This window comes from Sus scrofa, chromosome X (assembly GCF_054392235.1).
Source record: "Sus scrofa isolate SSC_HxYL_T2T_F1_AM1 chromosome X, Sscrofa_HxYL_maternal_Yorkshire_Landrace_v2.0, whole genome shotgun sequence".
NCBI lineage: Eukaryota > Metazoa > Chordata > Mammalia > Artiodactyla > Suidae > Sus > Sus scrofa.
The window spans coordinates 100,774,847-100,787,956 of record NC_139401.1 but is presented as its reverse complement, the minus strand read 5'-3'; the positions used below and the strand labels follow the sequence as shown (position 1 = coordinate 100,787,956).

Genomic DNA, 13,110 nt, shown 5'->3' with positions numbered 1-13,110 from the left:
GCGCTCATTGAGATACAGGATAGAAGCCATATTGTTTTAGGGCCCAGGTGACAAAGTGTGGCACAGTATGAAGAGGAGAATTACCACCCCAATGCCGCCCACCCCTGCACCTCCAGTGAACCCATTGTGGCTTCAGCCAAAGCTGAAGGGAAAACAGCACCTTTTAGGCCCTTCGTGGATTTGCAGAATTCACGCTCCAGCCCAGCAGGGCCCTCCGAGTTCCCACAGCCAGAGGCGACCCCCAGCAGCTTGGGTGGGCGTGGAGGGGCTGCCTTCTCCTGGCACCATGGGCGGCTGACCTCCCCAAGGCAGGGTCGGAGTGGAAGAACAGGAGAGGGCTCTCGGAATGTGGGCAACTGCCAGGCCTTCCACAAACAAGAGGAGGAGAGCTTTGAGGGATTGAGGCACTGTAACACACAGGTGGGGACAGGGGTCAGTGACACCTGAGTTTTTACTACTTATAGGACCTTATTTTCACTCATGGGCCAGTGAGGCCTGGAGAAACTTGAAACGCTATTTTACAGCAGACAAAATCGTCTCAAGTACTCGGGCATTTGATGGCCCAGCTCCATGTAGATGCTGAGTGGCTCTTAAAACATTTCTAATTATAAGCGTTGGGGTGGGTAGAGGGGCGGGGATAGAGCTCTGCGGGGCTTCATGTATTCATTGGGTTCTGCTTATTTATTCCCCCGGCTTCATTTATTCCATTTATCTTTAGTGATAGTTGCTTAAAGGAGGGGAGAGGGGAAAGCAAAGGGAAGAAGAATGGCTGAGGAGAAAAATAAAGACTTGTGATTGTTCGCCATTATCATGGCTCTCAGCAAGTGAGTTTCTGGAGTTCCTGTCATGGCTCAGTGGGGTACCAACCCAACTAGTATCCATGAGGGGATGTGGGTTCGATCCCTGGCCTCGCTCAGTGGGTCAGGATGCAGGATTGTCGTGAGCTGTGGTGTAGGTCACAGGTGGCGGGTGCAGCTTGGATCCCATATTGTTGTAGCTGTGGTGTAGGCCGGCAGCTGCAGCTCCGATTTGACCCCTTGCCTGGGAACTTCCACATGCCTCAGGGGTGAACCTAAATGGCAAAAAAAAAAAGAAAGAAAAGAAAAGAAACAGTTGCATTTTTAAGACACTTTCCTTCCATGTATGTTTTCCAGACACGACTTGTGATACTGTACCATCCATTTCTTTTTCACCATCAATTTCTTTTTCAGTAGCAAGTGAAGTCCACAGCACTTTCCTGAGCTAAGAGCAACTCTGGCTGACCATGGAGCCCCAAAGTCTACTGGGGCCTGGACTGGGCCAGGTGTGAGCCAACAGGGCCAAAGAAGACGGAAAAGCAGAGTCCTCAGAGGCCTGCTACCTAGAGTTGGGGTTTCCCAAGGAATCGCACCCTCTTTTTCCCCCAAGGAAACAGCATTGGTGACAGCCCGCAGAACCAGATTCTCATCTAGATCCTCGAGGGGTTGCCAATTTGTCTGCTAATCTTTGCTTTTTCTGAGAATCATTTTCCACTTCCTGGAATCAGACCCAGTGTTTAGGGTAATGGAGCAGTGGACTTGAGTCCTCAGGGTTTAGTCTCGGTCCCTCTCTTTCCAACCGCACGGCCCTAGATTGAGTTATCTGGGAGACAGTCACCTGTGCTATTGCAGTAGGGGACTCGTAACGGCTCTCTGACCCCTTTCCCCATCCTGCTTCCAAATTGCTGCTAAGTTAGCTTTCTAAAACGTTTCTAATCATGTCACGCCTACTGTTTTTAAAAGATCTTTGGGTAACCCTATTACATGGGCTATTATTGCATAAATAAGTAGGCTCTGTTAATATCAAATCCCCCCATTATCCTTATTTCTTGTCTTTATAGCCTTCATCACAATTTCAACCTATCTTACTTATGTGTTTTCTTGCTTGTTGTCTTCCCTTCCTTTGGAATGAAGTTCTTCATTTGATCAAGGTTCTCATCGGTCTGTCCCCCAAACCATGGCTGGCACATGTTCAATAATAACTATTGATTGACCAAAGGACTCAGATTGAAATCAAGTTCCGTTGGCCACAGTTAATTCTTTTTTTTCTTAAATGAACTTTATTTACTTTTACGATTACAAATGTAATACATGCTTACCGTCGAGAATCTGGAAAGTCCAGAGAAGTAGAAAGAAGAAAATTAAAACACCCATAATCCCACCACCTGAAGGCAAACACTGATCACATTAGGTTCTAACTATGCCTGTTTAAACACCAAGATCTTTATCAAGAGTGCTGGCCACAAAGCACAATAGCGGAGGGGCGTGAGGGCAATTAACAATGGAGGAGGTCACCCGGAGGTCAGCGCTAGAGATTTGACACTGAGGGACAACACAAGGCCACAAACAATAGCTCAAGACATCAGAAGTTGACAACACAAGAACAAGTGGGGTTATGGTAAGAATGTCGTGAGATGATGCTTGTCAAGAGTTTAGCCCCGGACCTGTCACACAGTACATAATCAATACATGTTAGCCATTACTACGATTATTACTATGGGTCCGAACAAATGATTCAGGATGGAGACTATAAACAGGGCAAGGGCACTGGAGACCCATTTTAGGCACTATGAGTTGGGGCATATAGAGACAAGTCTACTGGATGCAAAGGATGGTGTAGGAGTGGGCATCACTCTCCTTAGAGGCTCCCCTGCCAGATGAATGGGACCAGGGCTTCCTCAGGTTTGCCTGATGACATGTGGCAAGACACTCTAAGGTGTTTTTGAGGTAGGACACAGTTTCTCCTGCCTAGACTTCTCCCTGGACCAGCAACCAGTACGGGTCTCAGTGGTAATGGGAGCTCAGAACCTCATACACCAAACACTCTCGAAGTCCACGCTCTGATTGTTGGGGCAGGTCAAAGGCATGTGGGGTGAAAGAGAAGGTCAAGTCAGCCAAGTGGGAGACAGGGTGGGATGTGCCTGGAGGCAGTGCTGAAGGGGGAAGGCCACAAGGTGTAATGATGGAATTGAATGGAATGGGTCCAAGAACCAGTCGTCAAGTTAGCAGCCACGTTGGATATCACAGAAGAAGAGTCCATGGGGTGTTACTTGTTAGTTTTGGCCTTCTGATGGCCTATGCTCTGTCGAAGGTGGTCGTGCAGACCCTCTTGAGGGTCTCCATGCTCTTTCAGGTAGTAACAGCGTTTGGGAACATGCTGGTGCTGGGAGTGAGAAAAGACAAAAACAGCAGAGGTGAGAGCCATGCTAACTATGACAAGTGGGGCTCTGTCTGGATAATTTCAGTAACGGAGCAGATGGAGGAACTTGCCTCACGTACCCTATCTGTACAAAGTGTGCCCAAGGACTAGACTGGCCACATCCCTAGTGACCTAGGTCTATGACACATGTGGCTGTAGGTGGGACCCTGCCCCCCAAACTTGAGCCCTCTTTTAGAATTGGACTTGGAATGAGTGGAGAGTTGGGACTGAGCCCTGCCAGTGCCCTCTCAGAATCAGAAGACTTAGACCTTTAACCACCCCAGGACCTCAGGAACTTGGGTAGGACATTGTTCCTCAGAGTGGTGGATACTCCCCCAAAGAAGTGCAGAGCCAGGCCTGCTTTGGAAACGCCAGGTTAGGCGTTATGGTCTAGGAGCTCAGTGCCTCCCCCTAGCCTCTTCCTCAGTCTACTCCAAGGAGACATCACTACCTCCTGATTTTTCTTTTTTTTTTTTTAATGAATGAATGAATGCATGATTTTTAATTTTTTACTTCTTTTTAGGGCTGCACCTGCGGTATACAAAAGTTCCCAGGCTAGGGGTCGAATCAGAGCCACAGCTGCCCGCCTACAGCCGCGACAACACCCGATCCTTAACCCACTGAGGGAGGCCAAGGATCGAACCCACATCCTCATGGATACTAGTCGCGTTTTTAACCTGCTGAGCCACAATGGGAACTCCGCCTCTTGATTTTTTTCTATTCAAAACCCCTTGAGTGTATTTCCCCAGCATTACCTCCTCAGTCTGCTGCTGAGAGTTCAGCTCATTCTCCATGGCCTCCTCGTTATTCCGCTTACAGGCTGATGGCAGAACCTGGCTGGAGCTGCCCGGGGAATCCTTCTCTCCGGCCAGCTGGCACTCAGTATAGAGAGACCTGTCTATCAGCTCCTTTAGGCTGCCAGCCACCTTCAGGAAGATCCGGCCCATTTTGGTGGCAACAGCTTCTGAGAGTCCTTCCAGAAACCTGGTCCGCAGGATGGCATCAGACCAAGACAAATGTCGGGCCAGCAGCAGGAAGTCAGTGGCATACTGCCTGACTGACTTCTGGCCCTGCTTGGGATGGCAGAGAACGGCACTGAGGATGTCTATGTCAGCTAGGGAGTCATACAAGCCCTGTGATCTTCTCAGGAAAGATTTATTTTCATCGGAGAGCGGGTTTCCTACCTCCATCTGCAAAATGGACCACCTCTCAGCTGCCCCCAGATGAAGAGACACCAGAAAGGCCATTCTCTCGGAATCATTCAAAAATCCCTTCATTTGCTTCTCCTCGTCAATCTCCATCTCCTCCTCCACAGAGCATGAACCCCGGGCTGCCTCCTGTTCTTCCAAGAGGTAACAGAGCGCAGGGGTCAGCATGCCAAAAGATGGCACTTCCTTTGGTGGTTGCTTCATTGTTTCGGGGGCTGTGGCAGTGCCGCGCGGTGTGGACTTTGGTCCAGGGGCCGTGACGTTGACATGAGAGGCAGATGCTTCCCCGGAGTCTGTGGCTTTAAGTTCCTGAGTGGACATCATGCCAGAGGCTGTGGCTGCCATTTGCGGTGTGGACATGGCTCCCAGCGCCGGGGCCCTCATTAGCAGCGGCCTGGACAGCCCTCTAGAGGCTGTGGCTGCCGTTTGTGGCGTGGACATCCCTCCAGGGGCTGTGGCTCTCAGAAGCGGCACGGACATCCTACTAGAAGCCGAGGCTCTCAGAAGGGGTGTGGACGTTGCTACGGAAGCTGAGGCTCTCACTGGCGGTGCAGGCAGCCCCCCGGAGGTTGCATATGTCATTTGTGGCAAGGACATAGATCCAGAACTCACCACTCTTGTTTGCAGTGCGGACGTTGCCCCAGGGGCCATGCTTTTCATGAGCGCCACAGACACCTCTGCAGAAGCCGGGGCTGACATCAGTGGCATGGGCGCTGGTCCAGAGACTGAGGCCCTCATGAAGGGCTTGGACATCCCTCCAGAGGCCATGGCTGTCGTCTGTGGGGCGGACATCTTCCCAGAGGCTGGAGCTCTCAATAACTGTGCAGACACAGCTTCGGAGGCTGAGGGTCTCCTTCGTGGTGAAGACAAAATCCCAGAGACTGGAGCCCTTGATAACGGCGGGGACATCCCTCCCGAGGCAGGGGCTTGCATCGAGAGCATGCACATCTCTCCAGCAGCTGCGGGCATCACTTGCAATGCGGATGTTGCTCCCGAGGTGGGGGCTCTCATCAGTGGCGTGGACGCCCCTCCAGAGGCCACGGCTGTCATCTGAGGCACGGACATCACTCCAGAGGCTGTGGATCTCATTAGCGAGGCGGACATTGCTCCAGAGACTGGAGCCCTCATTTGCGGCGGGGACATCATTCCAGAGGGGGTGGCTGTTCTGTGCAGAGTCGACACTGCTCCATAAGTTGGGGCCCTCAGAGGGGTGGCCATCTCTCCAGAGGCCGGGGCTCTCGTGAGTGCTGGGGCCATCTCTCCAGAGGATGGCGCTCTCGTGATCAGTGTAGACATCTCTCTGGGATCCGAGGCCCTCAGCAGCGGTGTAGACACTGCCCCAAAGACCGGGGCTCTCATTTTTGGTGTGGACATCATTTCGGAGGCTGGGGCTCGTATGTGCAGCGGGGACATCCCCCCAGAGGTCATGGATCGCCTAAGGGACATGCACACCCCCTCCGAGTCTTGGGTGCTCATTGGCTGACTGGGTATATTTCCAGAGGCAGTGGATCTCATTAGGGCCGCGGGCATCGCTCCAGGGCCTGGGGCTCTCATGAGAGGCACGGACATAGTTCCAGAGGCTGCGGCTGTCATTTGTGGTGTGGACATGTCTCCAGAGGCGGGGGCTCTCATTAGCAGTGTGGACATCCCTGCAGAGGCAGTGTCTGTCATCTGTGGCAGGGCCATGGCTCCAGAAGTTGTGTCTCTCATTAGCATTGTGGAGATCTCTCCAGAAGCTGCGGTTGTCATTTGCTGCATGAACATTGCTTCTGAGGCTTTGGATGTTGTTAGTGGCTTGGACAATGCTCCCGAGGCCATTGCTTTCATCTGTGGCATGGACATCACTCCCGAGGCTGTGTCTCTCATTAACAGTGGGGACATGGATCCCGAGGCTTTGGCTATCATTGGTGGAGTGGCCATGGCTCCAGAGGAGGAGGCTCTCATGTGTGGTACTGCTGTCCCTCCCGAGGCTGTAGCTCTCCTCTGTGACGTGGACATTGCTCCGGAGGCAGGCGCTTTCATTTGCGGTGTGGACATGGACCCAGAGGCTGGGCCTGTCATTTGTAGCATAGACATCGTTTCAGAGACTGGGGCCCCACTTGGTGGTGTGGCCATTGCTCCAGACGCTGGGGCTTTCCTTAGAGGTGTGGACGTTGTTCCAGAGGCTGGGGCTCTCATTCGCAGTGTGGACATTGCCCCATTGGCTGGGGCTTTCATAAAGCCGGTGGGTGTGGCTCCGGAAGTTCTAGCCGTTGTTAACTGTGTGGCCATTGCTCCAGAGGCTGCAGTTGACATTTGCTCTGAGGGCATCGCTTCAGCGGTTGTGTCTGTCATCAGTGGGGTAGACGATGCTGCAGAATCCGGGACTGTCTTGAGAATCGCAGATGCATTTCCAGAGGCTGGGGTTCTCATTCGTGGCATTGACCTTGCTCCAGGGTCTGAGGCTCTCACTGGCGGGGTGGACATCCCGCCGGAGGCTGTTGCTCTCATGGGTGGAGTAGACACAATCTGAGAGTCTAGACTTTGTGTCAACCGTGAGGATGTCACTCCAGAGCCTTGCGGTGACATCAGCTGGGTGGGCATCCCTCCAGAGGTTAGAGCCATCATTAGCAGTGGGGACACTGCTTCAGCATCTGGGGCTGGCTTTGGCAATGTGGACATTTCTCCAGCATCAGGGACAGACAGGAGTGGTGAGGACACTGCTCCAGAGCCTGGGGCTGACATTAGTGGTGAAGATACCAGCCCGGAGTCTGGGCCAGACATTAACTGGGTGGACATTTCCCCAGAGTCTTGGGTGCTCGGTTGCTGGGTGGATGGTTCTCCAGAAGTTAGCGCCGACATTATCAGTGAGGAGATCGCCTCAGAGTCTGTGCCTGACATGAGCAGCGAAGATATCTCTCCAGAGGCCAGGGCAGTCATTAGCACTTTGGACATTGCTTCGGTGTCTTCATCGGTAATTTGCAATGGCGACATTCCTTCAGAGCCGGGAGCTGGCACTGGCTGTGTGGACACAACTCCAGGGTTTCCATCTGGCATCAGGAGTGGGGACATCTCTCCAGGATCCGGGGCTAGCATCAATGATGCGGACATCGCTTCGGAGGATGGAGCTGGCGTTGCCAACGGTGATATCTCTGCAGAGTCTGCTGTTGCCATTAGTGCTGCGGACATTGTTCCAAAGTCAGGAATCGTCATCAGCCCTGGGGACATTAGTCCGTAGTCTGAAGTGGACAGCAATGGGGACAATGTTCCAGAATCTGACGTTGGCATTAGCAATGGGGACAGTGCCCCGGGGTCGGAAGCTGACATCAGCAATGGGGAGAGCGCCTCCGAATCTGAAGCCGCCATAAGCAATGGGGACAGTGCCCCAGAGTCTGAGGCTGGCATTAGCGGTGAAGACAGGGCTCCAGAGCTTGTTGCTCCCATTAGAGGCGCGACCGTGGTGTCAAAGCCTGGGGATGTCATCAGCTGTGTGGACATCCCTCCAGGGTCTGACGCTGACGTGGAGGCCATAGGCTGTAAGCAAGAATGCAGAATTTGGACCTCTGCTCTGGTCTCTCCTGGTGGTCCAGAGAAGGCCGTCTCCCTGTCTTGGGGGTCATTTTCCTCCCTCAGCGTATTGTTGAATCGCAGTGAATGTAAGGGTATTGACATATCTGCCATGGTCAGAGGATCATGTGCAGGGAGCCTCCAAAGGAATTATATCAGGGCTCCTGCTGAAGCCCAAGCCGTAAGAAAATCTGCAAACAGGAAACAAGTTTAGCCGTCAAAAGCCAGTATCCAGAAGACTGGGGAACAGACAAATGATTCATGATGGAGACCTTTTTTAACGTGTCGCCAGCTATATATGGCATTGGAGATGGGCCTAGCAGGTGGAAGAAGCTATGCAACAATAAACAAATTTAAGCTGGAGCAAATATCCTTTCCACCCCTATGCTTTTCAAACCAACCTGCTCCGTCACACAGCACAGCCTCTTAGCTTATGAAAGCTATAAACGCCGGCAACCTGAGCGGCCAAGAGCCCGGGCAGTCCTCATTCAAATGAAGCAGCACCACCACCTTCTGGAAAACTGGGAGAAGTGCAGGTTCCCAAGCAATGCTCTCTCCCATCACAGCACTGGCAAGCCAGCCGGGTACCCGGCGGGCCTGGATGAGAACGCCCTTTGCCCCAGGATAATCATTGGTTCCTAGGACTCACTGAGTCCTGCCTGGGTTTAGTCCCTATTTTCCTGCTCTGATGGCCCTGAATGTCTTCCTCAGGCAAAGTAAGACATTTAACTGATTAATGACTGACAACAGAGTTCATGAACTGAAAATCTCGTTTATTAGCAGTTTTGTTATTGATTAAAAAAACACCCCACCACTGTTACTACCACTTGCTGCTCACCGAGTGTGTTCCAGGCACTACACTTTAGGCAACCGCATACAACGTTAAACTGTCTATAAGATACAGAGATGTGCAAGCCTTACGCATTTGAATCTTACAATAACAGACAGTAGTATTATTCCCATTTTACCAGCTTTTTCAGATTAGCTGGGGTTGGGGCCAGAATAAGGTCACTGCGACAATAAAAACTGTCTGTCTTTGACCATCACCCCTCCTCAGGGTTCCCTAGCCTTTGGCATCCCTAAGGCTACATTCAGTTACGTCTCTGACATCCTAGATCATGGCTCACTTGAAGCCCAGTCTACAGCAAGCACAAATTTCGAGTTTCTCTGATGACACGTGGGTGGGTAAGCCCAGAGCCCCACCCCTCCAGCTCACTCCCATAAGCAGCCCCCGAAGGGGCTTCCTGGCACATAGCTTGGAAACCAACACACACACATTACACAATGCTGACACATCCCCACAGCCTGCCCATGCCCAAAATGGAACACTTGCTCAGTTGGGACAATGTCACAAAATTCATCAATCTTGCGCGGTGTGCCTCCGTAATAATAATGACCATACCAGCAACAGAAATGCCAACAGTCGACATCTCTTGAGCATGCGCTGACTGGCAAGCGCTCCGCTGGGCACTTTACATGCATCATCTCATTTGGTCCCCACAGCAACACTAAGTGGTTGTGCGCTATCTTCATCTTACAAAGAGGAAATCTAAGGTCCAGGGAGGCTTAATAATTTGCCTGCAGTCACACGGATTCCCAGGTCCTCGCAACTCCAGAGCCCCCTACTCTTCTCCAGTGTGTTCTAATGATCCACCTGGCCTCCCTCTCTCTCCCTCTTACTCAGTCACATTAACGAGAAACCCCCCCGCCACCCATCTCTAGCCTGGACAGCCCTGAAACAGGGTATAGTAAAAGAAATACCGCTTTCCCACCGGCACCTTGGTTACTCTAATAATTGGTGCAATGGGAAAGATGAGTCAAAAGGGCTGTCCTAAATGACCATCCCCCATCTTCAGAAAAACCCCTGAACACGCCACAGTTTCCCACGGCACAAACCCCGGAACGATCTTACCTTGCCAGTTAGGGAGAAGGGAGGGAGTGTGTCCTTTGCGCCCCTAGTGCTTTTGGTCTGGCCAATTTACTTATGCCCCATGCCCAGCAGTTCATTAAAGTAAGACCCAATACCAGCAGCTGTTCTCTGCAATCTCCCTTAGCTATCCCCTGCCACGCCCCCCTCCTGCCCGCCAGCCAGCCAGCCAGCCTGCCCGCCCGCCCACCCGCCCCACTGCTCCTGACTTGCTAGTGCTTGCTCTGTCTCTCTGGTCCCAGATTCCTGCCTCTATATAGGCTCTGACATTTGCCTCTGGCCGCCTTTCACTTGACAGCCCTCCAGAAGCTCTGCTTTAGCACTTGGCCTATGCAACTCCACCCTTCTTCCCCTCGCCCCCAAGAGCTGCACCAAGGCCACTCTGCCCGCCTCCGGCCGTCCCAAAGAACAGAGGAGAGTCCCACAATTAAAGAGATGAGATGGAAAGGGTCCTGGCTCAGGAAATGAGACATTCCCTCTGCAGCTGAGCAGACACCGGCATCCTAGGAGCCAGGCATCGCCACTGGTGCGCCGCAGCGGAAGAGCAGGTGGGGGTTAGAGGGAAGGGAACCACCTGGGCTGGAGGCTGAGTGAGCAGGGGCAGAAGAGTTCAAAGAGGTTCAGGTTGCAGGGAAGCCGGGCTTTGGAGAGATGGGCGGGCCATAAGGTCTGCAGAGAGCCCAGCGATGGTGACCATTAAAAAACCAGTTTGCCCCAGTGTCAAAGACACGGAGGGAAATCTGACAACCAGTGACCCTGGCACAGGACTTGAATTCAACAGTGAGCCTCCAGGGCACCCAGACCGCCAGCAAGAAAAGCATGCCCATCTTAAGCCTACCGGCTGAGGAGGGCTTGCACAGAGAAGCAGGGCTTCAGCCTGCTTTCTAGAACTGGGGCACAAGGTCAGAGGAGGACCAGCAGGAAGTTTTGCTAGAGTCCTCTAACCTTCTGATTCGGGAGCCCCTAAACCCCCAGACTAGGGGCACAATTAGTCCCTGAGCCCCAGATAGGGCAAAGTTCAAGTTCAAATAGCCCAGGTACAGGGACTCGGACTCTGGGGGTTGGGAGGAGGCGCTGAGGTCATTATAAACCTCCCCACGCCCCCAACAACCAACAATAATTAGCAACCAACGATACCTGGCCACTCGAGCTAAGCACTGGACTTGCCGTATACCCGTCAGGCCTCATGACAATACCTGCAAGGCAGGGACTGACACCATTCCCATTTTACAGATGGGAAGAGGGGCTTGGAGAAGCTGTGAGCAAGGTCACAGAGCTAGTACATGGCAAAGCCCATATTTGAGCCCAGGTCAGTCTGACTCCAGAATCATTTCCTCTCTTCGTAAACAGACAAGTGGTTAGAAACACTCCAAGTGCCGCCCTCCTCTTCCCACTCCTACTAATGGCTGAATCATCATAATGATAATAATACAAGGGTAGTAATAATAATAATAATACCAACTGACTTTGAACCTTTCCCACATGCCAAAAACTGCACTGAGGGATTTCTAAACATCCTCTCATTTGTCCCTAATAGCTATCCTGTGAGCAGGGTTTTTTTATCCCTCAGTTTACAGATAAGAAAATTGAGCCTTGGCAAGGCAAACTGACATGTCCACGGCATGCAGAAGTTCCCAGGACAGGAGTGGAACCCTAGCCACAGCTATAACCCAAGCCACAGAAGCGACAAGGCCAAGTCTGATCCGCTAGGCCACCAGGGATCTCTGTAACTCATTATTATTAGACCTAAGAATAAAAGCTAACCCTAACCCTTACTATTCCAGGCACTGTGCTAAGCACTTTATGTCCAAGATCTCCTTTGTTACTCACAGCAAGCCTATGAGGTAGGTACGATTAGTCACTCTTATTTCCAGACGAGGCACAAAAGGCACAGAGAGGTTAGCTAGCTTTCCCAAGGTCACACAGCAAGAAAGGTTGTTTATATGTTTACACCTATAAAAACTTGCCAATGTTAGGACCCAATTCTTTTTTTTTCTTTTCGGTCTTCTTAGGGCCGTACCCACAGCATATGGAAGTTCCCAGGCTAGGGGTGGAATCAGAGCAGCAGCTGCCGGCCTACATCACAGCCACAGCAATGCAGGATCCAAGACTCGTCTGCAACCTACACCACAGCTCACAGCAACGCTGGATCCTTAACCCACCGAGCGGGGCCAGGGATCAAACCTGCATCCTCATGGATACTAGTCGGGTTTGTTACCACTGAGCCACAATGGGAACTCCAGGACCCAATTCATTTAATAATTAAACAAATCATGGTGCATCTTTAGTGGCCAGTGAAAATGATCACCTGATTTTTATATAATAAATGTGTCTTTTTGAAAAAATAGTTTGAAAAGATATATACCAAAATATTAACAATAACCATACCAAGCAATGGGATTAAAGGGGATTTCTTTCTCTCTTCCTTTGTTTTCTTTTTCCTTTTTCTTTTTTTTTTTTTCTTTTTCTTTTTAGGGCTGCACCTGTGGCACGTGGACATTCCCAAGCTAGGAGCTGAATCAGAGCTACAGCTGCCAGCCCACACCACGGCTATAGCAATGCCAGTCAGAGCCACATCTGTGACCTACACCACAGCCTGTGGCAACGCCAGATCCTTAACCCACTGAGTAAGTCCAAGGATCGAACCTGCATCCTCGTGGATACTAGTCGGGTTCTTAACCTACTGTGCCACAATGGGACCTCCCTAAAGGGGATTTTTTTTTTCTTACCTATATTTTCTCCCTTGTCCATAATGGATCCATATGGCTTGTATTAGAAGAGAAAATCACTTTTTAAATAAACCCCTCTAGGGTTCTATCTCTAGCCCCCCTCCCCTCCTTTCTCTAAGGATCCTCAACATCTCCCACCCAAGCAAGCTTTCTCCCCCAACAGGCTTAATCCTTGCACCACTCAGATCCTTGGTCAGCAGTGACCTCTGAACCTTGTCTCTTATGGCTTGCTTTTATTTATTATTATTTTAAAAATAATAACATCTGTCTTTCTAGTTTTATTTATGCCTAACAATTATACAAGTAATCTAGGAATATATTCTCAGGATAAAACTTAAAGTCCTACATACAGATAAAGCCAGTCTTGCACCTACCCCACCCCCCATCCCCTCAAGTCCCATTCCTCTGTCTGTTCACAGTTGGGTGTGTCTCCTTCCAAACTTTTTCTAGCTGCAATGGCATTCAGAGTTCCTATCATGCAATT

The 13,110-nt window shown here is 51.2% G+C and overlaps 1 protein-coding gene across 5 annotated transcripts in view; it reads right to left on the bottom strand.

The window, feature by feature from the left end:
- Positions 1 to 2,057: 2,057 nt before the first annotated feature.
- RTL9 (retrotransposon Gag like 9) overlaps positions 2,058 to 13,110 on the bottom strand; it is a 53,584-nt gene continuing 42,531 nt past the window's right edge. For 4 of the 5 annotated variants that reach the window (XM_021080506.2, XM_085008155.1, XM_085008152.1 and 1 more), the window contains 2 exons: positions 3,972 to 8,161; positions 2,058 to 3,180 (listed from right to left, as the gene is read on the bottom strand). In XM_021080506.2, coding sequence (XP_020936165.2) covers positions 3,064 to 3,180; positions 3,972 to 8,084 — 4,230 coding nt within the window. In that variant the 5' untranslated portion in view covers positions 8,085 to 8,161 and the 3' untranslated portion in view covers positions 2,058 to 3,063. Of the gene's footprint in view, positions 3,181 to 3,971; positions 8,162 to 9,882; positions 10,043 to 13,110 lie in introns of those variants that run through there. The other variant, XM_085008154.1, reaches the window with a different exon arrangement.